Source organism: Pelobates fuscus, chromosome 9, assembly GCF_036172605.1.
Source record: "Pelobates fuscus isolate aPelFus1 chromosome 9, aPelFus1.pri, whole genome shotgun sequence".
NCBI lineage: Eukaryota > Metazoa > Chordata > Amphibia > Anura > Pelobatidae > Pelobates > Pelobates fuscus.
In genome coordinates, this window is record NC_086325.1 from 7,061,171 (window position 1) to 7,087,096 (window position 25,926).

The window sequence follows — 25,926 nt, forward strand, 5'->3', positions numbered from 1 at the left end:
GATCCCCCACACTGTACAATACAGGGTCTGATCTCCCCCACACTGTGCAATACAGGGTCTGATCTCCCCCATACTGTACAATACAGAGTCTGATCTCCCCCACACTGTGCAATACAGAGTCTAATCTCCCCCATACTGTGCAATACAGGGTCTGATCTCCCCCACACTTTACAATACAGAGTCTGATCTCCCCCCACACTGTACAATACAGAGTCTGATCTCCCCCCACACTGTACAATACAGAGTCTGATCTCCCCATACTGTACAATACAGAGTCTGATCTCCCCCACACTGTACAATACAGGGTCTGATCTCCCCATACTGTACAATACATGAGCAATTGCCCTGTCCACTTGACACTTGGACATAAAAGTAGTTGTGAAGGATTTTCCTGCATGGGAATGCTAGTAATGCATTAAATGCATAAACCTTGTATTTTAAGCCAGTTCGCAGTGTAACGGAGCTCTGTACTCTGATTATCTTTATTAATATCCCTCCTTTTCGGGCAGGACAACTTAATTGATTATAGCAGTTCACCTAAACATCAGCAGAGACTTGATGAAGGGTGAAAACAAACACACTTTATTTGGTTCAAATGTACATATTTATACACAGACGCTGGCAGGAGGTAACTAACTGAAACTATGGGGGTCCCACCCATACCCCTCTGTGTCTGGGAGATAATTAGATCCAGGACCGCTAATTTAATCAACTTCCAGACTACATGGCGTCTTTACAAAATATCCCCAAAAACTACTTAGAAACATCACAAAACCCCACTTTGTACAATACTTAAATCTCTCACTATAAATAAATTATATAGGAGTTTCACTATTCTTGGTGTCTGTAGTAAACTTTGTATTTTTGGAATCGAAGGTCCGACTTGTTTCTTCGGCCAAGACATTCCTTAGAACTGTTTTGATGGACTTCCTGAATTTGCTCTTGAAGTCTTGTCCCATCAGAACATAAATGATTGGGTTTACACAACTGTTAATAAAAGCTATGGCAATTAAAAGAGGGTCCACGACTAGAACAGACGCATATAAAGCTGATTTAATGTTATGTGCCGCTAAAATAAGCCCTGCCACGTGATATGGAAACCAGCAGATAAAAAATGCAGTTATCACCACGAGGACCACTTTCAAGGTCTTACTCGACTCGGTAAATCGTCCTCTGACCTTTGACACTAGCACACTATAAGTGATTGTAATGACAAAAAATGGAATTACAAATCCCACGAGAAAACGGAAAATGGCTATGAAGTTTTCAACCTTCTGTTGGTGTTCACCAAGATATGTGTAATCCATAATACATTTTGTTATACTGTTTCGCAGAATTGTTTGCCTGAATATAAAGGATGGACTGGTCAGAACAAAGGCAAATATCCAAACCACCCCACATGCCACATAGGCTTTGTGCACGGTCCTTTTGTTTTGACACCATACTGGCCTGACGACCAAGGCACAGCGGTCTATACTAATTAAGGTGAGGAGGAGAACGCTGGCATACATATTCACCAACAGAACGGAAGGAAGAGTCTTACAAGCGAAGAGGCCGAGCAGCCATTTTTTCTGTAGAATTAGTTCCATAATCGAAAATGGGACAACGAAGCAGCATAAGAGGTCCGCCACGGCCAGATTCAGAAACCACACTGTGTTCACTGTTCTCTTCATTTCGAAGGCTGTCATCCACACTACCAAGCCATTACCAGGCACGCCAATGACAAACACTAGACTGAAGATGCCCAAGGCTGCCCATTCATACGGCGTTGTCAGAGTTTCTTGTAATGGAGTCCTTGTAGGCAGTAAGGAATTAATATCAAATGTGTAATTGTCAGTGTCATAATCACCAGTAAAACCGTAATAGTCTGTCATTGCAGATCAGGAGATTCAATCTTTTGGAACCTTTAAAAACAAAAATAATAATGATATTGTAGAGTTAGTGCTGGTATGGGCACCATAAACACGGTCAGAGTTATTTACAAAACACAGAAATGCAAACTTGACACTGAAATCACCAAACTCGCTAAAGATGAGTTGGAGAATTTTTACAAATCCGGTATTTTAGGCTACATTTTGCCACTTAGTTTGTAATTCACTAAAACCCTTGATAACTAGGAAACATTTGAATACGTTGTCCTAGCAGAAAAAAGATCACATGATTAACTATTAAACAATTACCAAACTATTGTAGCGGGGTATGTGGTGTCTGATAAAACGAAAAGGAAGGAGCTTACTCAGATTCATATCAAAATGTTTTCTGATTGTATTGTATAGCTACTGTCTAACATCCAAACAGTTATCAAACGTCTTTTTTTTATCAACTGATTTTTGGTTTTGTCTGCAAGCCTGCTGCCTGCTATCAGCCAACTTCTCATCCAAATTAATAGAGAAGCATTGTGGACAAGCACCTTCCTCCTACAATCGATGCTTTCTATGAGACGCATTAGACAAGGTTACATGAAAGAACTGAGTCTAACTTGGGTCTCAAGCAGCCTCTAATGACTGCCAGGAAGGCACTAAAGCTGTGCTTACCCCGCAATTTAAACATTGCTGTACCTAGTGTTTAACATTGCATGCCTAGACTGTCAGGGCACTGCACCCAGACCACATTATTCAGATGAAATGATCTGGGTGTCTATAGTGATTCCATACACAGGTAGGTAGACAGGTAACAACAGTTTCATTCATTGGAAAAAAAGCCGTATTCATTTTATAAAACAGTCTTCCCATTGTAAATCAAAAGAGAGAGAAAAAAACAATTCTTCCTCAATGTATTTAGCATAATCTTTGATGTTGTAACACTGTATGCTTGTAATCAATAGCAAAGGAGTCAGCTTCTTTTTTGGGAACTGAAAGGGGAATTTAACATTTTAAGCCAAAATAAGGTTAAAAAAGGATAAAAAAAAAACCTACTCCAACCCCCCCTAGACATTGGAAACCCTTGACAGACAACCAACGAGACTCCACACTTCCCGCAAACATAATATGTGCAACAATTTAACCAACTTTTTATTCTGTATTCATACACTGTGAAAATGTACAATAAAGACAATGCGTCATGTGACGGCTTTTGCACAAGCCTTGTTTTTGTTTATAATGATGCCTTCTGTCATCACAAAATAAAGAATTTTTAAAAAAAAAGGAGAAAAAAAAAACACAGTTATAGCATTTTTTGTAAATTGAGCTATTGAGAAAAATGTGTCTTCAAATAAACTTTATTTCTTTAATCATAGTTCATAGCAGCCCAGAGAACACGATTACTGTGATCTGTATTTAAGTTTTTTTATATGTTTTATCAAATTGTTGTATGTTCAAGTACAGAGAGGGCATAAGAAGGTGCTAAACATTTAAAAAATAAAATGCATGTCAGGATAATTGTAATTTAATCCATGCTATATATAATTCTTTTATTGCAGTCATTATGGTTGTAGGAGTACCCTGGCAGCGTTCCCCAGAAATGCGTAAAACCAAATGTAGGATATAAGAAAGCTCCCTAAATTCCTGTATCTATTTCGCACGATAGCTCTGCCTGTCCTGGTTCCATGTTTGAAGGAAATTCAGAGGTTTCTCAACTCCTTCATAAATGTATTTAAAAGATCTAGTGTAGCGGGGACAGAGTTATATAGACATAAATTGAGAGTAGGTTTGGGTGTCCGGGAACTAATGACATGCTATCAGTGATATCTCAAACCACACTACTCTGCTCAGCCCAAAGAACCGAGCTGGATAGATGTAGAATATGCAGTAATGTCCGAAGTCCCCCCAAAGAATAGCACATTGTGGGCCCCTGAAACGTTGTCATTGTAAGTTGTACTATATATTTTATCTTTATGGTTCTTAATTAAATATTGTGAAACCGGTTTAATAAGTCTTTTCACTCAAAATATATACCTTGTGTCAATATACTAATATTCTATTGTATACGTTTTCTGTATCGAATCCTTATTGAAGGTAAATAAAAAATAAAGACACAAAAAATGAGTGAGTCCGTTTTACCATAGTTTGAACTCTTACTTTGGACCGCACCAGACGCAGAGGTATCTTCTCCTGTTGGCTTACAACATCCAGCTCCTGCAGCGGAGCCAGGCGTCAATCCCGCAAGCCTTTCCCTGGCTGAGAGCATGAGATAATCACTCTCAGCCAATGAATGGCACTCTGCTCATATAAATGTCCTAAAAACTGACTCTTGTTGTAGGCTTGCCCGGACCTCTTGTTGTAGGCTTGCCAATGACAGCAAAGGAGTTAAACTCAGAATGTGCAGCATTTCATACCGAAACACAGAACAAACAGGCTCCAGGCACCATGACCACTTGAAAACACTGACGTGGTTAAAGTGCTTGAAGTAACGCTTTAAAATATTAAACAAGTTTGACGATTACCTAGTGACATAAATGATGAATCTTAATGATTGAACGAGACAGGTTATTAATGAGTAAATATATCAAATGTGCAGATTTGGAAAGATTGGGAATCCAGCTGCTGTGATACTCACGGTGATCAGATTCTGCTCCCACGACAGAGAGATGCTGTATGATCTGTTCCAGATTGGGATCTGCTCAGCAACGAGGACAGTTCTTCTTTTATTGCCGCTCTGTATGATCGTCACTGACTTACATCACATTCTGAATTAAGAAATAGTAAGATGGTCATCATGGCAGGAAATCTCTTAAAGGGGTCCTGTCCCTTTCTTACTTACAGTAACTTTTAACTGCAGCTATTTACAAACATCAGTGCAGCTACATGGCCACCCATGTCTACACTTCCATTCATTGATATTTCAATGGAGCACAATTTCATTCATGTTTTCTACTGCCAAGGACTAAATAGCTGAGAGAGGTGGGTTGGCTGAGAGGTGGGATTGGCTGAGAGGTGGGATGGCTGGGATTGGCTGAGAGGTGGGATGGTTAGGATTGGCTGAGAGGTGGGATGGTTAGGATTGGCTGAGAGGTGGGATGGTTAGGATTGACTGAGACGTGGGATGGTTTTGATTGGCTGAGAGGTGGGATGGTTAGGATTGTCTGAGAAGTGGGATTGGCTGGGATTGGCTGAGAGGTGTGATGGCTGGGATTGACTGAGAGGTGGGATGGTTAGGATTGGCTGAGAGGTGGGATGGTTAGGATTGACTGAGACGTGGGATGGTTTTGATTGGCTGAGAGGTGGGATGGTTAGGATTGTCTGAGAAGTGGGATTGGCTGGGATTGGCTGAGAGGTGTGATGGCTGGGATTGACTGAGAGGTGGGATGGTTAGGATTGGCTGAGAGGTGGGATGGTTAGGATTGACTGAGACGTGGGATGGTTTTGATTGGCTGAGAGGTGGGATGGTTAGGATTGTCTGAGAAGTGGGATTGGCTGGGATTGGCTCAGAGGTGTGATGGCTGGGATTGACTGAGAGGTGGGATGGTTAGGATTGGCTGAGAGGTGGGATGGTTAGGATTGACTGAGACGTGGGATGGTTTTGATTGGCTGAGAGGTGGGATGGTTAGGATTGTCTGAGAAGTGGGATTGGCTGGGATTGGCTGAGAGGTGTGATGGCTGGGATTGACTGAGAGGTGGGATGGTTAGGATTGGCTGAGAGGTGGGATGGTTAGGATTGACTGAGACGTGGGATGGTTTTGATTGGCTGAGAGGTGGGATGGTTAGGATTGTCTGAGAAGTGGGATTGGCTGGGATTGGCTCAGAGGTGTGATGGCTGGGATTGACTGAGAGGTGGGATGGTTAGGATTGGCTGAGAGGTGGGATGGTTAGGATTGGCTGAGACATGGGATGGTTTTGATTGGCTGAGAGGTGGGATGGTTAGGATTGTCTGAGAAGTGGGATTGGCTGGGATTGGCTGAGAGGTGGGATGGCTGGGATTGACTGAGAGGTGGGATGTTTAGGATTGGCTGAGAGGTGGGATGGTTAGGATTGGCTGAGAGGTGGGATGGTTAGGATTGACTGAGACGTGGGATGGTTTTGATTGGCTGAGAGGTGGGATGGTTAGGATTGTCTGAGAAGTGGGATTGGCTGGGATTGGCTGAGAGGTGTGATGGCTGGGATTGACTGAGAGGTGGGATGGTTAGGATTGGCTGAGAGGTGGGATGGTTAGGATTGACTGAGACGTGGGATGGTTTTGATTGGCTGAGAGGTGGGATGGTTAGGATTGTCTGAGAAGTGGGATTGGCTGGGATTGGCTGAGAGGTGGGATGGCTGGGATTGACTGAGAGGTGGGATGGTTAGGATTGGCTGAGAGGTGGGATGGTTAGGATTGGCTGAGAGGTGGGATTGACTGAGACGTGGGATGGTTTTGATTGGCTGAGAGGTGGGATGGTTAGGATTGTCTGAGAAGTGGGATTGGCTGGGATTGGCTGAGAGGTGTGATGGCTGGGATTGACTGAGAGGTGGGATGGTTAGTATTGGCTGAGAAGTGGGATTGACTGAGACGTGGGATGGTTTTGATTGGCTGAGAGGTGGGATGGCTAAGATTGACTGAGAGGTTGGATTGGCTGAGAGGTGGGATGGCTGGGATTGACTGAGAGGTGGGATTGGCTGAGAGGTGGGATTGCTGGGATTGACTGAGAGGTGGGATTGGCTGAGAGGTGGGATTGCTGGGATTGACTGAGAGGTGGGATTGGCTGAGAGGTGAGATGGCTGGGATTGACTGAGAGGTGGGATTGGCTGAGAGGTGGGATGGCTGGGATTGACTGAGAGGTGGGATTGGCTGAGAGGTGAGATGGCTGGGATTGACTGAGAGGTGGGATTGGCTGAGAGGTGGGATGGCTGGGACTGGCTGAGAGGTGGGATGGCTGGGATTGGCCAACAAACTAGAAATCCACTGTTGGAAAATGTTTTTACTTTAGATATAAACACCTTGTTGCAGTCATTCATACAGCCATGGAGCTTTCTTCCACTTCCATTTGCTCCACAGAGGCGCGTTGGGCCAGACCGCTCCTTTCCTCTCCCCCCTTCTCAATGAGCTTTACTACAATTGCATGGGCTCCAGCACTGAGGCTTTTCATGAGGATAAGGGGGGGGGGAGGGGGGGCTTTCACAAGCTGTTTTTTGTGTGATTATATAGCCCCAAAGAAGACACACATAGAAAAAATACATGCATGTTTTCTTTGGGACTATCTACTAAATATTTAAAAGGAGGGAAAGAAAGCTCTAAAAACCATTAGAATGTTATTTTAATCTTCATGTTTTACCAATTTACCTGATTCTGATTTGAAAGAATCCACATTATCCCTTTTTTATTTTCCAGTCTGTGTGTGTGTGTCTTGTCTGTTTTTCTTTGCTTTAAATTTTTCTTTATTTATTGTATGTCTCTCTGTTTTTTTTCTGGGAAAATGCATTAGTTTTCGATTCCTCGTGTTGTTTCCCCTGGGGATATATTTGTGTACAATTTGTTTAAATGTATTCCATTGGTTTCCTGAGTTTTTCCTCTCAAGCACAATAATCAACGTTAATGAACAGACAACCCACAATGTGTCCTTTCTTCATTGTTTAACAGTCTCTCTAGTCATTAGTAGTTTCCTGATTCAAGTTGGTGCATCTACTAACTGAGATATCATATAGCGATTCCCACACTTGTTTCCCTTCATCCACATGCCTGAAATGTAAATGAATGATTTTGTAGTTAAAATATCCAGTCTTAAAGGGACAATATAGTCACTTTGTTTAAACTGTCCTATTCACACCTCCCTGCAAGTAACGTGCACAGCCGTCCTAAACACTTCATGTAAAGCGACATGTTTACATTTCCTTTATTACAAATTGTGTTTAATTTAGAATTTCTTATCTCCTGCTCTGTTAATAGTTTGCTAGACAATGCATCATCCTGTGTGAGATTAAATTCATAGAGCAGGAGATAAAAACTTCTGAATTGAGGCTGTGCATTTTACTTCTAAATGGCAGAGAATTGAGCAGCATGATCTATACACCAATACGGCTTTACTAAGCTAAAGTTGTTTTGGTGATTAGAGTATCCCTTTAAAACCTAACCTAAGTGCCACAAAAAAGAATCTATGTATATTAAGATAGGATTAAACTTACCTCCCAACATTACAAATTGAAAAAGAGGGACGCATTCATTTTAGGGGTGTGGATGGAGGTGTGATCAGGGACGAGGCTGTTCTGCAATATTTTAGGTGACTTACTTATAACAATTTATAGAACTAAAATGTAATTTATAACAAGAACAATGTATCTTATTTACACAGACTGGTTTCTAAACACATTCAAGCAACCAATCACAGTGTTACAAGTCAAATACACAGCGTGGGAAAATTCCAAATAACTCTCATTTCAAGCCAACCAATCAGAGTACTGTGACAGGTAAATGTAGAGACTTACCTGTCAGTCTCTTCGTTTAACTGTCAAATCACTCTGATTGGATGGCTTAAACCAACCAATCAGAGCGCTCTGAGCCTAATTGCAGGGCAGGGCAAGGCTTTATAAGCCTTCCCCCACCCTGCATAGCTCAGTCTGCGCGGAGCCCTCCATGGGTGAAGATGGATTACTTTTTCAGCGTCTCGGTTTTTTTTTTCGTCTGATTTTTTTTGCGCTCTGATTTTTTCTTTTTGTTTTCAAAGTGTGACAGGTATTATGTTTTTTTATTTGGCCTTTTGGGGGGCTGAAAAAAGAAGATTTTAGAAAAAAGAAGACATCAAATGGTAAGTTGTATTTCTTTTTTTTAAAGGTACTTAGTTATTCTCCCCTCACAATTTTTTGGGTGAGGGTGGTAGGTTGATTATTTTTTTTTGGGAGGGGGGGGTACCATTTTTATTTAGGGTCAACCACCCGCTGCTTAGGGGTGGGGGCAGGGGGGAGGGCAATAGGTCCCCCCACCTTATTCTGATTTAGGGCGCCCACCCGCCGCTCAGGGGTGGGGGCCGGAGGGGTGGGGGAGACAATAGGTCCCCCCACCCTTTGAAGTAATTTAAGGCCCCCACCCGCCACTCAGGGGTAGGGGCCGGTGGGGAGGACAATAGACTCCCCCTTATTCTACTTTACGGCCCCAACCCGCGCTCGGGGATGGGGGCTGGGGGGTCAGGACAATAGGTCCCCCCCCTTTGAAGTAATTTAGGACCCCCACCCGCCGCTCAGGGGTGAGGGCCGGAGGGGGAGGACAATAGGTCCCCCCACCCTTTGAAGTAATTTAGGGCCCCCACCCGCCGCTCAGGAGTGGGGGCTGGGGGGAGGACAATAGGAGTCACCCCCATTATTCTACTTTAGGGCCCCAACACGCCTCTCAGGGATGGGGGTTGGGGGGGCAGGACAATAGGTCCCCCCTCTATTCTGATTTAGGGCCCCCACCTGCCACTCAGGGGTGGGGGTCGGGGGGAGGACAATGGGTCCCCCCCTTTGAAGTAGTTTAGGGCCCCCACCCGCCGCTCAGGGGTGGGGGCCGGCAGGAAGGACAATAGGTCCCCCCTACCTTATTCTACTTTAGGAAGAAGTAGAAGAGGACACGATAGGTTCCCCCCATTGTCATCCAGGGCCCCCACCCCCATCAGGGGTGGGGGCCGGAGGGGGCAATAGGTCCCCCCTTCAGTTTAAAGCCCCCACTCGCACGGCACGGGTGGGGGCTCGGGAGAGAGGTCACTTGGTTTTTTTTGGGGGGGGGGGGTTTAACAGTGAGCAGCCACAGGCTGCTCACTGCTTACTAGTCATGCCCCTATTCGCGTTATAGCGAGTAGAGGCAAAATGTACTAATACTAAGTAATTTTTAGGTCTTTCAGCCTTTTGGTAGATAGCTCCCTCATACCTTTCCCATTACTCATTCCCATCCATTGACTGGCTAAGTAACTTACATTTTATATAAACATGTTACTTGATTGTTGTAAGTGTTGCAAATGCTTACAGCTGAATCCTGGCTATGTTTGTATACTTTTTATTTAAACTGGTATACTGGGGGCTGGGCCGGACCGCCGAGCTGGATGGACGCAAGCAGGAAAGGCTCCTGCAACAAGCCTACTAAACCATGCACTGACCACCTTAATTAAACCGACAACGATGGTGCCCGGAGCAAGGGGACCAATGGATCCAGGGAGAGGCTGGCTTGCTAAGCTGCAGTCCCCTGGGGGAGAAACTCTTGTGGTCGACACTGGGGCCTTCACCTGTGATGAGCGGGGCGGATGGCCGCTGCCCCGCTATCCTACTCCATGGACCCCAACCCGAGGCGCAATCCCGAGCGGGTCCGGCCCTGCTTCCCCCCCTCTGGGCCGGGGGGGTGATCCCGGTCCCCACCTGGAGACCCCAACCGAGACATCGCAGCTGGAGCTGAGGGGAACCTAGTGCGGCACCTAAAATGGCGGGCGCCATGTGCCCAGGAGGCGGGAGAGAGATCTGCTACCTCCCCGCGATCACGACCCACAAAGCAGCTCCTGACATACGAGCATACAATAAAGTGAGGCCGGGAAACACTATACAGGAGATCCAGTCTCCCATACAAGGTGCTGCACCCTACGCCTGGAGGACCGCGCTTCTCATCACAGCCAGCATAAACGACGCACAGCACGACATCAGCCGGTCTGCAGCATGGCCTCACAAAGCCCTCTACATGCGGAGGAAAGACGAGTGGTGAGAGGAGCAGAAGCTGGATCCCCAGCTGATGCCTCAGGCCTGCAACTCACTGCTAAGTGGGACGGTATTATTGCCATCACAGTGTGCCATATCCCATTATAACATGCCCGTAATGTTTATCAGTCTGATTGCTTCTAGTCCCTTTGATCTTTCCTTTAAATATTTCATATTGGCAAGCCTCAGATTGCTGTATCTTATGGCTTCAACCTAACATGGATGTCCACAATATGTGGTCTTAGGAGGTGGTACACACTTTTGTATAGGCAAGTTAATCGTCAGATAAAACTGACATGCTAACTCATATACACTATTTGTAAGCAATGTGTCTACTGGCAAGTTGAATAAACTACACTACCTTTAAGCAATATGTCATTTAACATTTTAACCAGTATACACTACTTATAAGCAATACGTCAATTAGCATGTCGACTAGTATACACTACTTGTGAGCAATATGTCAATATGTTTAGATTACACTCTAATGTTTAATGCTCTTCTTTCTACTACAGACCACTAGAAATATACATATGTACTGATATATCACTGCGCCTCTTACCTCATTAACTCATGGTTCATAATAGTGCAGTATCATACTCGTTGAACGCATAATCGATTGTACTACAAACGCTAAAGACAACGCTTGTTTCTTATATGTTATGTTTCTCCACTGTCTAATCCTCATACCATTATAACCAAAAAAGTGTGCTGTCTATTCAATGCCATATCAAGCTTATTCTACCTGTTATCATTTTGCCTGCGACGGCTGTTGTGGCTGAGTAGGATTACTGTTATTGCATGCACAACAAAAATAAAGAATTAAAAAACAAACAAACTGGTATACAGTGTAACATTCTTCATTCTTCCACTGGGTATACCTCACATACCTGTCTCTTGCCCTCTCCTAAAGGGCAGCCCACCTTATTTGATTGCAAATTCCTGTCCTAATGTGTTTTACACCCCACCTCCTATAGAATGTAAGCTCAATCAAGCAGGGTCCTCTTCAACCTATTGTTCCTGTAAGTTTATTTGTAATTGTCCTATTTATAGTTAAATCCCCTCTCATAATATTGTAAAGCGCTACGGAATCTGTACTTTGGCTGATCGGCTATTCGGCAAATCCGAAATTTGGCACTTCGGCTATTCGGTGCTTCGGGACTTTGGCAGTTTGGTTTGGAACTTCAGGACTTTGGCGGTTCGCAATTGACATTCGGAACGAAACAAATTGCACATATCTATCAGAAACAGATTCTTCTGACAAGTCTGACAGCTCAATAGAGTGTAAAGACAAGGGTCAAAAGAAACTATTGAAATGAATGTGTGTGCTCGTAGCAAAAAATAGAAGTACACAAAAACAGAGTAAAGGGGAAGTTCATATGAAAAAAGGTCAAAATAAAATTGCTGTTACATATGATTCATACCCATGCACAGTACACTCCCTTTATGCACATCTAAAGATTAACTCGGGCAAATGTGTAAAAATATTTGAGATGTCGAGAGAGATACAGGGCCAGGGAAATGGCAGAGGACGGCACAGGGGACAAGACACCAAAAATACCAGAAACATATAAGGAATGGGTGAGATGTTTTACGGTATACGCCTCCTGTTACATAGAGGGACCTTTACAAGAGGCCATTAATATTTTAAAATACACGGATACCATCGATGAAATACACAATAGGTATAAGGGTATGGCATGGAGAACGTATGATTCTGAATTAAGGAGGAGATTAGAGGCTAATTCCCTACTAAATTTCGGAATGCAAGAGATGGACCTATAAACTAGACAAGGAACATGGGAAGCCCCACAACTACAATTTGGGGGAAGGAACTGGCAAAGAAGACCCAACTTGTACTTTCGGAGAAGAGGGGGTAGAGAGTGCTGGAATTTTCAAGAAAAGCAATGCGATAAAGGTTAGAAGTGTCTATTATAACACGCATGCATACATTGCGGGGAGGACCACCCAGGGTGCGAATGTACTAGGAAACAGGACAAGGGTTATGGGAGGCAAGGATACAGACATCCAATGGCTCCGAAGACCACCAAGGCCGATGAAACTAGAACCCCTATTTGAGTCATTAAATAATTTCCCAGCTAAAACAGGAAAGTTCTTGCAGGAAGGTTTCAAATTTGGTTTTAAAATATCAGTTAAGGGAACAGTAACGGGAAATAAAATTACAAGGAACTTAAAACAAGCATATGACTTCCCAAACATTTTAAAAGAAAAAATGCAAAAAGAATTAGACCTGGGAAGACCGACAGGCCCGTTTAAAAAACAGCCTATTAATAATCTCATTCAATCACCATAATTCCTAAAAAAGAAAAAGGAAAGTTTAGAATGGCACGACACACCTGTCACATCCAAAAGGGAAGTCAGTAAACGACACACTGGACCCCACAGAAACATCAGTAATTTATCAAATCATTTGAGACAGCACTAAAATTAGAACAGGAAGTTGGCCCAGGGGCATTATTGGCAAAGGTAGATATCGAATCAGCATTTCGATTACTACCAATCCATCCAGAAAGCTTTTATTTAATGGGATGCCAAATTAACGGTCATTATTACATTGACCGGTGTTTACCCATGGGTTGTGCCATATGGATAATTTAGATCACCATTTGTAAGCCTATGAACAAGCAGCCATTACCGAAATTTGTAGATAGTATTGGATACTATTGGATTTAAAGACTTTAACTTTATGAGCTCGTTCCAAATCTAAAAATGGCTACAGCAACTGTATGGTGAATGCGGTTGTGGGGAATATCAAGACGGCATTATGTCACTGGTGTCGCGATGCACGCGATGACGCCGCACAGAAGACCGCCAATTTGGAGGAGGTAAACGGCGCTGGAATCGACGAGAACATTTTTTTTGTTTGCCCAGATAAAAAGAGGCACATGGAGACAGGATTGTATGCACCTGGAAGAAGCGTTGTGCCTGTATTTTATGCAAAATATTTGTATTATTTTATTTGTTTTAATTGTAATTTGCAAATAAAATCTTTTAAAACTCTATTACTGTGGAGATTTCTTTCCATCAAAAAATAGGATTGGACCAGGAGTGGGGCAGATTGCCTAAGGAGTATATCAAACCCCCACCTTTACAGCCAGAGCCTGCTATATGTGGCTCTGAGTATTGTGAGTGACCCATTACCTCTGATCTTAAATCTGATATTTTAAAACAATATTATGCTATGTGCTTTTATGTTTTTTTTTTTTTTTTATTCTTTATTTTTGCAGTGCATGCTCATATAACATTCGCACATGAAGGTTCCCCAACGGCATTCCTTCAATGCATTTCAGTCAAGTGTAACATATAGGTACATGGTGAAACTTGCACAATTTTATATTTATGTATACTGGAACAAGTTATATCTCAAGAACCGGTGAATAACAACAAGTTACATTAATAACAGATTAAAGCTCTAACGGTTATTGCTGTGGAGGGTGTATAGGTTTGAGCTAAAATATCGATTAGAGTATATTTAGGACAGGTACACCCTTATGTGGTCAAGTAGCTAGGCTCTAGATGGTTATAAGCGTTCTAAAAACAGCGAGCGCAGCTGTGTTTCAAGCTAGGTACACACTCATTTGTTATGAGGCACAGTAAAAAGATAACCACCGGCTTGTTAAAGTTCCATTTTAAGGTATGCTAGGCGTACTAGTGATATCTTTGCTGTATGCATGCCAGCTAAAACAAATAGTATTATAAAGTCGCCAGGCTCTTATATATAGTATGACTGGCAATAGTGCCGCACATGTTTTAAGCGATAGGCATGTCTTGTGAACCAAAAGATTAATAGGTAGAATCTAGTAGGCATTTAATTATTAATCATTAAGGAGAGGAGCACTGGTGGTATATCATGACCAGCAACAAAAACATTAAGGTTGGTAGCGAAAGGGAGCTGGATCAGCCGCACACATCTCCTGCACTAAAATATAATGCCGTCAGCCTATCCCCTCAACAGGTATTTCACAGTCCCACATAGCTTGATTGTGCAGGCTTGCTGCTATGGACCGGAGCTTGTCGTGCCCTCTGCCCCATGCTTGAGTCGGGGTCTGGGCGGTTCGGCTGCGTGCATCTTCTCTACCAGTGTCCCGGTGTGGTGCAGCGCCGGCTTGATCTTGGGGCTTCTTCCTCCGGAGCTGCGAGGTGTACGCTGGGGGGCTCCCCCTTGTGGTTCTCTGTCCGGAGTTGCGGCTCTGAGTTTTGGTATTCTTGGGCCTCCGGTAAGTGCCAGTGGGTCGAGTTTGTTGCCTCCGCTGGTGTGAGTTGCTGGGTGTGGAGGTTGCATGCTTAGTGGGTCGATGAGTGTTAGGGGGTGAGCCGTGTGATGAGCTGTCTCTCTGTCCCCTCACCTCGCGTACCCTGTGTCTGTCAGCGAGTTTGAGCGGGAGATGGGAGCAGATCTTCTCTTTGTCGTCGGTACACATGGCGTCCGCCATTTTAAGTGTGGCGGGCGGGCTCCCCGGCCTCAGTCGCCGCGTCGCGGTCAGTGCCACAGGGTGAGGACCGGGATCACCCCCCCGGTCCAGAGGGGGGGGAAAACGGAGCCGGACCCGCTTCAATCTGCACCCGTGGCTGGTTTCCTTGGCGCAGGATAGTGGGGCAGCGGCCGTCTGCCCCACTCACCGCAGGAGAAGGCCCTGGTTGGGGCAACATGTTTTTCTCCCCCCGGGGGACTGAAGCACGGTAAGCCAGCCTCTCCCCGGGTCCAGCAGTCTCTCAGCTCCGGGTGGCTGCTCTGGCGGTCTGAATTTTCTTGGTTTTAGAGGGTAAATATCGCAGGTTTGCAGGAGCTGCTCAGGCATGCGACCGTCCAGCTCGGCGGTCCGGCCCCGCCCCCCGCTTTTATGTTTTTTACAGATTTATTTACAGAAAATGTGTAATGTATAAAAAACGTTTACTCACTATTCATACTTGTAGATTTGCGCCCTCTATTTGTTTCAATGTATCTACTGTTTTATCTTTGTGTCCTGTTTGTGGGTAAGGCCACTAGGGGTTGTTGCAATTTACTAATATCACTGCCAATTGTGGTAATATTACACTATTACTGCACTTGGATTTTTTAAGTAAAAGCTGAAACCCCATCCAGTTGTGTATATATTAATTCTAGTAGGTAACTCTATAGGATTTGGAATTGTCTTTATATCAGTATATGTAGCTAGAGTGAGGTTTTACCTTTGCAGATCCCTAGTGACAGAACCCACCCAAAACTCCAGAAATGAACTAAGGAAGTTAGTTTGATATGAATCACCCATTGTGAGAAATAGTGACCTACATAATTACCAGATCACATTCCAAGTGGGGAAGTTTTAAGTATTTTAATGGTTCGATGCCCTTTTAGGATGTATTCGGTCTATCTGTCTGTCTGTCTGTCTATCTATCTATCGATCAATCTATCTGTCTATCCATTATCTATCTATCTATCTATCTGTCTATCTATCTATCCATTATCTATCTATCTATCTATCGATCAATCTATCTATCTATCCATTATCTATCTATCTATCTATCTATCTGTCTATCTATCTATCAAATATCTATCTATCTATCTATCCATCCAATATCTATCTATCGATCAATCTATCTATCTATCCATTATCTATCTATCTATCTATCTATCTGTCTATCTATCTATCAAATATCTATCTATCTATCTATCCATCCAATATCTATCTATCTATCTATCTATCTATCTATCCATTATCTACGCTATCTATCTATCTATCTATCCATATATCCGTCCGTCTATCTATCTATCTATCTATCTATCCATATATCCGTCCGTCTATCTATCTATCTATCTATCTATCTATCTATCTATCTATCTATCTATCTATCTATCTATCTATCTCTCTATCTGTCTATCTATCTATTTATCCAATATCTATCTATCTATCTATCTATCTATCTATCTCTTTATCTATCTGTCTATCTATCTATCTGTCTATCCAATATCTATCCATCTATCTATTTATCCAATATCTTCTGTCTGTCTGTCTGTCTGTCTATGACACTGTTTGATGGAGATTCCTGATTCTGGCTAATTTAATTTTCCCTTAATGCTCATGAGTGGCCAAATAGTGGCAGAACAATCTTGAAATACCAATATGTTCTGCAGTGGGTTTATACTTCGAGGTAGAAATTAAATTCTCTCCGTTGACCGAGCCGGAAAAGTGAAAAATAAATCCACTGGAGCCTACTTACTAATCGCTATGGTCCTCAGGCGCTAGTGAGATTTTCCTGAAGAGGTACATATACAAATTTGACCTATTATAATGGGTTATAATTACAGCTGATATCCATGGCATTGCTTCAAAAACTGTCTTCATGATGTGATATCTAAAATACTCTGTTTTGTTCTGTAACCTGGATTTGAATATAAATTCCTATTTTTATTACCAGACATTTTGTTATTTAGATTTGCAATGATATCTTTCATGTCTTCTATACTTATTTTTTAATTTTTCAATGAATCCCAGTTAATTTCACCGTGAGTTATTGTATTGCTAATTGTGTCTGTGTGTATTGATCACCACTTTCTAAAGTTATTTAGTTTTTTTTTTTAAAACATTATCCTATGATTTTGCAATATTCTTGGCACCCAGCCAAAAGTTGCCCAAAGTTCCAGAATTGTCCAGATAAAATGCAGGTGTCTTATCACATGACTCAGGACACGCTGGGTGTCTGGCCAGCACTCGGGGTGGGCTAATGTCTTGTAAACTGCACTCTCACATGTATGAAATGTGCATGTCTCTGTTATGGTTTTGATGGGTGGTGCCCAGGAGGCAGCAGTAAGCCAAATGCGAGGTACCAAGTAGGGATGAGACAATCTTGTAGTCAGGGAAAGCCGAGGTCAGGGGCAGGCAGCGCTGGTTCAGAAACGGTGTAACAGGCAGGTAGGTCAAGGATCAGATAACAGCAGGATTCACAGAAGCGTACACACCGAGGAACACAGTATAACTGAGCATTGAGATACGGGTAGACTGTGATTATATATGGGAGATGTAACGGATCGACGGGCACCCCGACTGGGTACCTCCGTTGAAGGATGCTCTAGCGCTTCCTGAGGGTTTTCAGCACTCCAGCCAACACCATAAGCACCGTAGACTCCTTCAGAGAGCAAAACAGGAACAAGCTCTTAGTAGTGATTATAGCAAGGGAATATGACAAGCATAGCAATCCCTTGTAGCAGATTCCCCCAATAAGAGACAGGACTCCAAAGGGTGAGGGTGAAGTAGAACTGAAGCTTTTAATCAAACACTCTGCTTTTATGCCCATTTTACAAACATAGTACCGCCCACAGGGTTTTGAAGAACAAACAAATCAATACATTACAACACAGCTAAACACTCCCATTCATACCAGCAGAAATCCTCCCCTCTGCCTGTGATACAATTACTGAACACAATGGGCTAACGTAATTATCACAGGCAGGAAAATACACAGTTTTACACAACATTCATAACTTTAAAAGTATACATCACATTCACTTACATTTTCAGAATCAGCATACTCCATATACAAACATGTGTCAAAATCATACAAATTGGTCCAGTGATTCAAAAGATAGACGGAAGACCTATTTGACTGACTGCAAGCATGGCTTGGGTGTGGTAAGCCAATTATCTCCAGAATACAGAAAATATCTCCATTTACAGCTACAGCAAAAACACACAAAAATACATAACTCCTATCATACTGAACAGAACCCCCACATTCAACCTATTCCCAGATAGCTTGGATCTGAGCGCTCACTATATCCGAACAGCGCTCAGATCCCACAAACACAGTCAAATCGCCATAGGGTTAAAGTTTAGCAACAAATTCCAACTGGTCTGGCAGTGTCCCTTGGACAACGCCCTGCTGGAGAACAATAGACAGGAAACGGGGGAGGGGCACACCTTCCCATGTATTCAAAGGGGCAGAAAAAGTGTTTCAAAATCCAATAAGCCCAAATAATGCTTACACAGGGCAAAGTCTCCCAGGGGCCATAGTCAGAAGGCAGGAGGTGGGCAGTGGAGAGGTTGGTTCCGCCACAGGAGAAGTATCCATCTTTTACATATTATTGGGTAAACACAGTAGTCCCTATTGCTCTGCCCCTTTAAGAGACTGTTTTCCGGCGTGCAAGTTTTCCCCCTCTACACATGGGTCCGGCGGAAGAGAGGAGCTTTCTGTGGGGCGCCGCGTGAGGGTCCTTGTGCTGCAGGAACGTTGCTTACATGTCCCTGTGGATAAGCACGCCGGAGTAAGAGGGAGTTACATCAGCCACGTCAGAGACACAGCGTGGGACCCACAGGTAAGTGCACTCCTGACCAGTTAAACATAAGTCAATTTTTATACAATTATACAAAGCTGGGCTTACGGGTTTCTTTTTGGTCAGCAGTTACATCCTGTGAGTGAACGTGCTGTGCAAGAAATTGCCCGAATATTTTATTCCTTCCCAAAAGCTGACCGGAGCTTCCCAGTCTAAAGTGTGGACCTTGATGTTGTATATTAATTGGTGATTAATTCTTCCTTAACTTTTGCAAATATTCGTTAATGATACTATTGATCTATGTTATAAAATCGATTATATTCATATAAGTATGATTCTTGGCATCCCAGAACAGTCCAGAAACTGCCAGTCAAAATAGCCACGTCTGTGAGGCTCACAAGGTACCGGTATGTTGTTTGATAAGCTTTAGATACTTTGTATTAATTCCTGTGTAATAATGTTATTATTTCAACAAGCTGCAGTATATGTAGCTAAATCTAATGAGTCTCACTGATCAGTCACAGATACATATTTTATGGGTAATTTTAAAAAAATGACTTTTTTGACTAAAATACATAACAAATTTCAGACATTCATAGAATGTCAATGATACACTTGTTTTTATTTGATAAAATAAAGTTTCATTCAAACGTCAGTACTCTCTGTGTGTGCTGATTGCCATTGTTTCTTCTTATTTCCCTTTTTTATATATAATTATCGAGGAGAAACAAGGAAATGTAACAAGACACACAGACTGAGGAACTCCAAGACTCACCCAAAACTACAAGTACCGGTACATTTTAAGTTTGCGAACATTTTATTGCTTTGGTTTTTAAAACGTACAGAGATTTGAACTGGTCGAGTCTGATCCTAATACTTGGATTATTTGAATTTTAGGTTTTGTGTAATTTAAGCGTAGCCTCTATGTTTGCAATAATGGTACATTTGTTTTTTTGATAGCTTAGCGAGTTGGCCACTGCGGCCGTCCTACCTGTATATGTTTGTTACTGTTACCTTTGCCTATTGTGATTTTGTCTATAGTCTTTGTGATTGGTATTCACTTTATATTCTGTGGGTAACGCTCCCTGTGACAGTGGAAATAAAAGCTGGTCTGATGATCCCGTCAGGGGAGGGACTGTCTAAAGAGTGACTTTGTGCCATTTCAGTGTTAGAGTTTACAATGAGCACTATTCTCTGTAACGATGGAGTTTGTTAGGCTCGCTAAGCATCGTGGGAAATGTAGTCTAATGCCAGCATTCCCTGCAGGTTTAGGGATGCTGTGAGAGATTTCGGTGGTTTAATCTTCGCAGTTTGTTACTTGATTTCTCTTATCTTTCGGTTATATCATTTCGAGACTGGAGATGTCATAATAAGTTGCATTTTCAGTTGAATTTGGGGAAACCACTTGAAGCGTTTGTTGTGTTGAGATATTACAATTGCTTTTGTTTGATTTGTTCATTGCAAACTGCTGAAAGTCTGTACATTTTGGCAATAAACCTGATTTTCAATGGGGGTTGAATCATTTTAATATGATAAAAAGAAAACAGAGCCTCATGTGGAGACGAGGTTAGTACAGGATCGAGGTGATTTCCAGGATTTTGGTCAATGGTATAGTTTCCGGAGAGGTCAGAATTTATATCCAGAAAGCTGTACATTTCCTCTGAACCCTGGTTCGCCATAGGTCAGTGTGTGTTCAACACGTCAGCATTTACTGGCATTAAGAAAAGCATGAACTACCAGTCAAGGCATTATAATGGATGCTATACGACATGTGATGTCATAACCTCCTGTCTGATCATTATTCCATCTATTCAGATAAACGAGAGACCAGGGATTTTATTTTATTTTTACATTTCTACAAATGAAGATCTATTTAATACATTATATATCCCACCACGTATAGTATTAAACATGCCTGTTTATGTGCAGTATTGTGGGTTATTATTTACGCTATTTGCTCTCTTGCCTCTTGGTCCCTGATCCAGGACACCAGAGATCTGCTTATTGTCATCATGACCCCAGCCTTTGTCATCGATGCTGCATCTATTGTGGTAAAAGTGTGAATGCAGTTTATTGCGAACTCACACAATTACTTGTCATCTCATTTTCGGTGAATATTAAATTTCTTATCGTTCTATAGCAGGTATGATTGCCATGAGCTATATTGGGCTAGTTGAGCATTGAGTGGAAGTGCCATGAGCTATATTGGGCTAGTTGAGCATTGGGTGGAAGTGCCATGAGCTATATTGGGCTAGTTGAGCAGAGTGGAAGTGCCATGAGCTATATTGGGCTAGTTGAGCATTGAGTGGAAGTGCCAAGAGCTATATTGGGCTAGTTGAGCATTGGGTGGAAGTGCCATGAGCTATATTGGGCTAGTTGAGCATTGAGTGGAAGTGCCATGAGCTATATTGGGCTAGTTGAGCAGAGTGGAAGTGCCATGAGCTATATTGGGCTAGTTGAGCATTGAGTGGAAGTGCCAAGAGCTATATTGGGCTAGTTGAGCAGAGTGGAAGTGCCATGAGCTATATTGGGCTAGTTGAGCATTGAGTGGAAGTGCCAAGAGCTATATTGGGCTAGTTGAGCAGAGTGGAAGTGCCATGAGCTATATTGGGCTAGTTGAGCATTGAGTGGAAGTGCCATGAGCTATATTGGGCTAGTTGAGCAGAGTGGAAGTGCCATGAGCTATATTGGGCTAGTTGAGCATTGAGTGGAACTGCCATGAGCTATATTGGGCTAGTTGAGCATTGGGTGGAAGTGCCATGAGCTATATTGGGCTAGTTGAGCATTGAGTGGAAGTGCCATGAGCTATATTGGGCTAGTTGAGCAGAGTGGAAGTGCCATGAGCTATATTGGGCTAGTTGAGCATTGAGTGGAAGTGCCAAGAGCTATATTGGGCTAGTTGAGCAGAGTGGAAGTGCCATGAGCTATATTGGGCTAGTTGAGCATTGAGTGGAAGTGCCAAGAGCTATATTGGGCTAGTTGAGCAGAGTGGAAGTGCCATGAGCTATATTGGGCTAGTTGAGCATTGAGTGGAAGTGCCATGAGCTATATTGGGCTAGTTGAGCAGAGTGGAAGTGCCATGAGCTATATTGGGCTAGTTGAGCATTGAGTGGAACTGCCATGAGCTATATTGGGCTAGTTGAGCATTGGGTGGAAGTGCCATGAGCTATATTGGGCTAGTTGAGCATTGAGTGGAAGTGCCATGAGCTATATTGGGCTAGTTGAGCATTGGGTGGAAGTGCCATGAGCTATATTGGGCTAGTTGAGCAGAGTGGAAGTGCCATGAGCTATATTGGGCTAGTTGAGCATTGAGTGGAAGTGCCAAGAGCTATATTGGGCTAGTTGAGCATTGGGTGGAAGTGCCATGAGCTATATTGGGCTAGTTGAGCATTGAGTGGAAGTGCCATGAGCTATATTGGGCTAGTTGAGCAGAGTGGAAGTGCCATGAGCTATATTGGGCTAGTTGAGCATTGAGTGGAAGTGCCAAGAGCTATATTGGGCTAGTTGAGCAGAGTGGAAGTGCCATGAGCTATATTGTGCTAGTTGAGCATTGAGTGGAAGTGCCATGAGCTATATTGGGCTAGTTGAGCATTGGGTGAAAGTGCCATGAGCTATATTGGGCTAGTTGAGCAGAGTGGAAGTGCCATGAGCTATATTGGGCTAGTTGAGCATTGAGTGGAAGTGCCAAGAGCTCTATTGGGCTAGTTGAGCATTGGGTGGAAGTGCCATGAGCTATATTGGGCTAGTTGAGCATTGAGTGGAAGTGTCATGAGCTATATTGGGCTAGTTGAGCAGAGTGGAAGTGCCATGAGCTATATTGGGCTAGTTGAGCATTGAGTGGAAGTGCCAAGAGCTATATTGGGCTAGTTGAGCAGAGTGGAAGTGCCATGAGCTATATTGGGCTAGTTGAGCATTGAGTGGAAGTGCCATGAGCTATATTGGGCTAGTTGAGCATTGGGTGGAAGTGCCATGAGCTATATTGGGCTAGTTGAGCAGAGTGGAAGTGCCATGAGCTATATTGGGCTAGTTGAGCATTGAGTGGAAGTGCCAAGAGCTATATTGGGCTAGTTGAGCATTGGGTGGAAGTGCCATGAGCTATATTGGGCTAGTTGAGCATTGAGTGGAAGTGCCATGAGCTATATTGGGCTAGTTGAGCAGAGTGGGAGTGCCATGAGCTATATTGGGCTAGTTGAGCATTGAGTGGAAGTGCCAAGAGCTATATTGGGCTAGTTGAGCAGAGTGGAAGTGCCATGAGCTATATTGGGCTAGTTGAGCATTGAGTGGAAGTGCCATGAGCTATATTGGGCTAGTTGAGCATTGAGTGGAAGTGCCATGAGCTATATTGGGATAGTTGAGCATTGAGTGTAAGTGTAGTTCACACACATTTGGGGTGCTACTGTTAGCCGTCACTGATCTAGGTGTGATTTATCATTCTAGCTCTTAGAACAGGGCTAGGCAAACTTCTCATTCCAAATGTTGTGGACATCTCTCCTGATGCTTTGTCAGCATTATGGCTGTAAGGGCATTGATCAAAATGTATTGAAACATCTCCCTCACCTCCCGGCCCAGTCTCCTGCCGGTGATCTGAAGAACCAACATAGAGGGAGCTCTATGGCCAGTGAGGAGATCAAAGATCCCCAAATCGGCCAAGCAGCCCTGATACATATACTATAGCAGATTGTTGTCACAGGTAACCATGGAAATGCTCTAATACATTCTCCCTGTACCAGCCAGAAGGAGTTGTCTACACCGACTGGGTACCCGGACCACCAGGGATCCGAATTTCTACTCATTGGCACAAGACAAGCTTCAGGGAGGGGGAATAAACTGTAGTTTGTTTGTTTTTTTATTTAAAATGTTTTGTTTTTTATACAGCACATAAACCAATTTAATATAGACATAGTGTAATAGTCGCCATGGTGATAGCGATGCTAGCACATCCTGGTTTCTCTGGGGATGTGACTTGACACATGCATGCGCATGGACTGCACGGGCACGCTGGCAATGGTAAGTCTCTCTCTTTATCTTAACTTATAAATGTAGAAAAAGGGGGCGGAGCCTGGCTGTGGAGCTGAACAGACGCGTGCAGCACGTGCTCCCGCCTGGAACTCTACTTACCTCAAAATAATCGTTGCTCCCCAGCTACAAAATCGACTAAAAACACAGTATTCACGAAGGGGATGCAAGAGGGAAGAAAAAGCGACTACTCTTGAAAAGCTGAGCCACCGTGAACGCTGACTGCAAAGATGGGGCCTACCGCAAAAACGACTGGCCTGAATGGAGCTATGGGAAAGGGTGAGGCGGCCGATCACCCAGCCCTGAATACCGACATGAACTCTGCGGGGAACCATCCACTAGCCTTCCTCCCTCCCCCCCCGCCGGTGGGGGTTATCCCGGCACCAACAGCATACTCACCGTGGACACTCACGTCCCAGAGACTGCACACATCAGGAGTCCCTGACTCCAAAATGGCGGATGCCATGCGCCAGTCGGCAAGCACAGATGCTGGTGGCGAACTAACAAGCAACACGTTGACTAAACTGGACGAAATCCTTGCTGCCTTCTGGGCTCGGATTTCGGAGTGGGCACAGGACACGGCTAACACTATATGGCCTAAACCTGCGTGCACACCCCCGGCAACTGCGGGCTCTGAACACAAGAAGGGTAAAACAAGCCCGGATAGGGCGGCGTCCCTACCTTGGACCAGACAACGAAACCCAGTTCACAAGCACCTAGCCGGATCCAGAGGCCTACCTAAGGGCCCAAAGCTGCACGCACAGCAGCAGAGATGCGGTACTAAACTGCCAAGACGGATCACCCAACGCTTCCGTCATTTACCGGAGGCCACTACCGTGGGCCGCCCACAATGTCTTCCCAGGTTGAAGGCCGCAGGGAGTCAAACTCCGAAGCACCGACCACACCACCGGAGGCTTGCCCGCCGCTGGCGGCGGCTGAACACCCAGGCCTCACACGGCGCCCGACGACGAGTCGACCCGGCCTCTATGAGCAACCGAGTCGGTGGAACACAGGTGCAGGCCTTTGTGAAGACCTGGGGCCGGAAGGCGGCCGTCATCAATCCGCACCACGCTGCAGCCTTGAGAATTTCCCAAGACGAGGGGGCTGTATATTTCACCCTACTGGCCCTACACAGCAGCGGCATAGGCTAAACCAACCTCTGGGACTGGCAGCCCGGTTTATACCGCGCACTACCATTGACTCTCGGGGACCTGACCCTAATGGCAGGCACGAACTCCCCTTACTGGACTTCCACCCGCAGACACACATACCACATGGCTTAATGGTATTGTCTAGTGGTCGCATTTAGTCAATATATGACATATTTATGTTTAACGCTCTGTATTTAGCTATTACCCTCACAATGTTGAAAACATATTGTGTCTTTATGCCTTACCATTTATATTACGATCTAGAGATGCATATATGGGACCTGACCACTTACAGTCGACTTAGCCTGCATAATTGTCAATAAGCAAGTCGACCATTTTGTACTGGGTTCACTTTGTTCATGGCAAAAACACAATAATAGGTCGCGCTAACTACAAATAGATGAGTAATAACAATGTAAAATAAATAAATAAAAAGATAAAATAGAGCAAAATCTAAAGGACAAAAAGGAGAGGAATAAAAATATTAATATTAATATAAATCCACTTGCACACACTCTGACGGTGAGGAATGGAACAGTTATAACGAATAGTTCCAATACTTTATAGTCTGCTGGTATATTCCAATAAATTAGTGGAAGGCTTGATATGTAGGGATTTCCAATGAAGAAAAATGGATCTTCTAATTCATGGGGTGTCTTGACTCCGTGATATACATGGAAAGACAAAGCAGAGAAACTCCAATAGTGCAAAACTGAGGACCAATAGGAGCAGGATAAATATAGGGGAGGTAAATTACTCACCTATTATTGAGCATAAACTAGCTCAAGTATAGTAAGCATTCAGTGGCGTCTGCCCCCCACTGGCGGGATAAGGTGAAGATAATTCCTCGGTATAAAAGAAGGGGGAGAAAAAACAACCAAATATAGTGCTCACTGTAGATATGATAAAAATAAGTTTAAACAGTAAAAATGCA

At 43.7% G+C, this 25,926-nt stretch overlaps 1 protein-coding gene across 1 annotated transcript; it reads right to left on the reverse strand.

The window, feature by feature from the left end:
- Positions 1–561: 561 nt before the first annotated feature.
- Positions 562–4,550, reverse strand: LOC134573427 (C3a anaphylatoxin chemotactic receptor-like). Its single transcript, XM_063433187.1, has 2 exons — positions 4,495–4,550; positions 562–1,904 (listed from the first exon to the last, which is right to left on the reverse strand). The coding sequence occupies exon 2, from the start codon at positions 1,872–1,874 to the stop codon at positions 816–818; it is 1,059 nt and encodes a 352-aa protein (XP_063289257.1). The 5' UTR covers positions 1,875–1,904; positions 4,495–4,550; the 3' UTR covers positions 562–815.
- Positions 4,551–25,926: the final 21,376 nt, after the last annotated feature.

Bases quoted from the DNA above. Each gene is read 5' to 3' on its own strand.
- LOC134573427 (XM_063433187.1), bottom strand. From the start codon at position 1,874: ATGACAGACTATTACGGTTTTACTGGTGATTATGACACTGACAATTAC.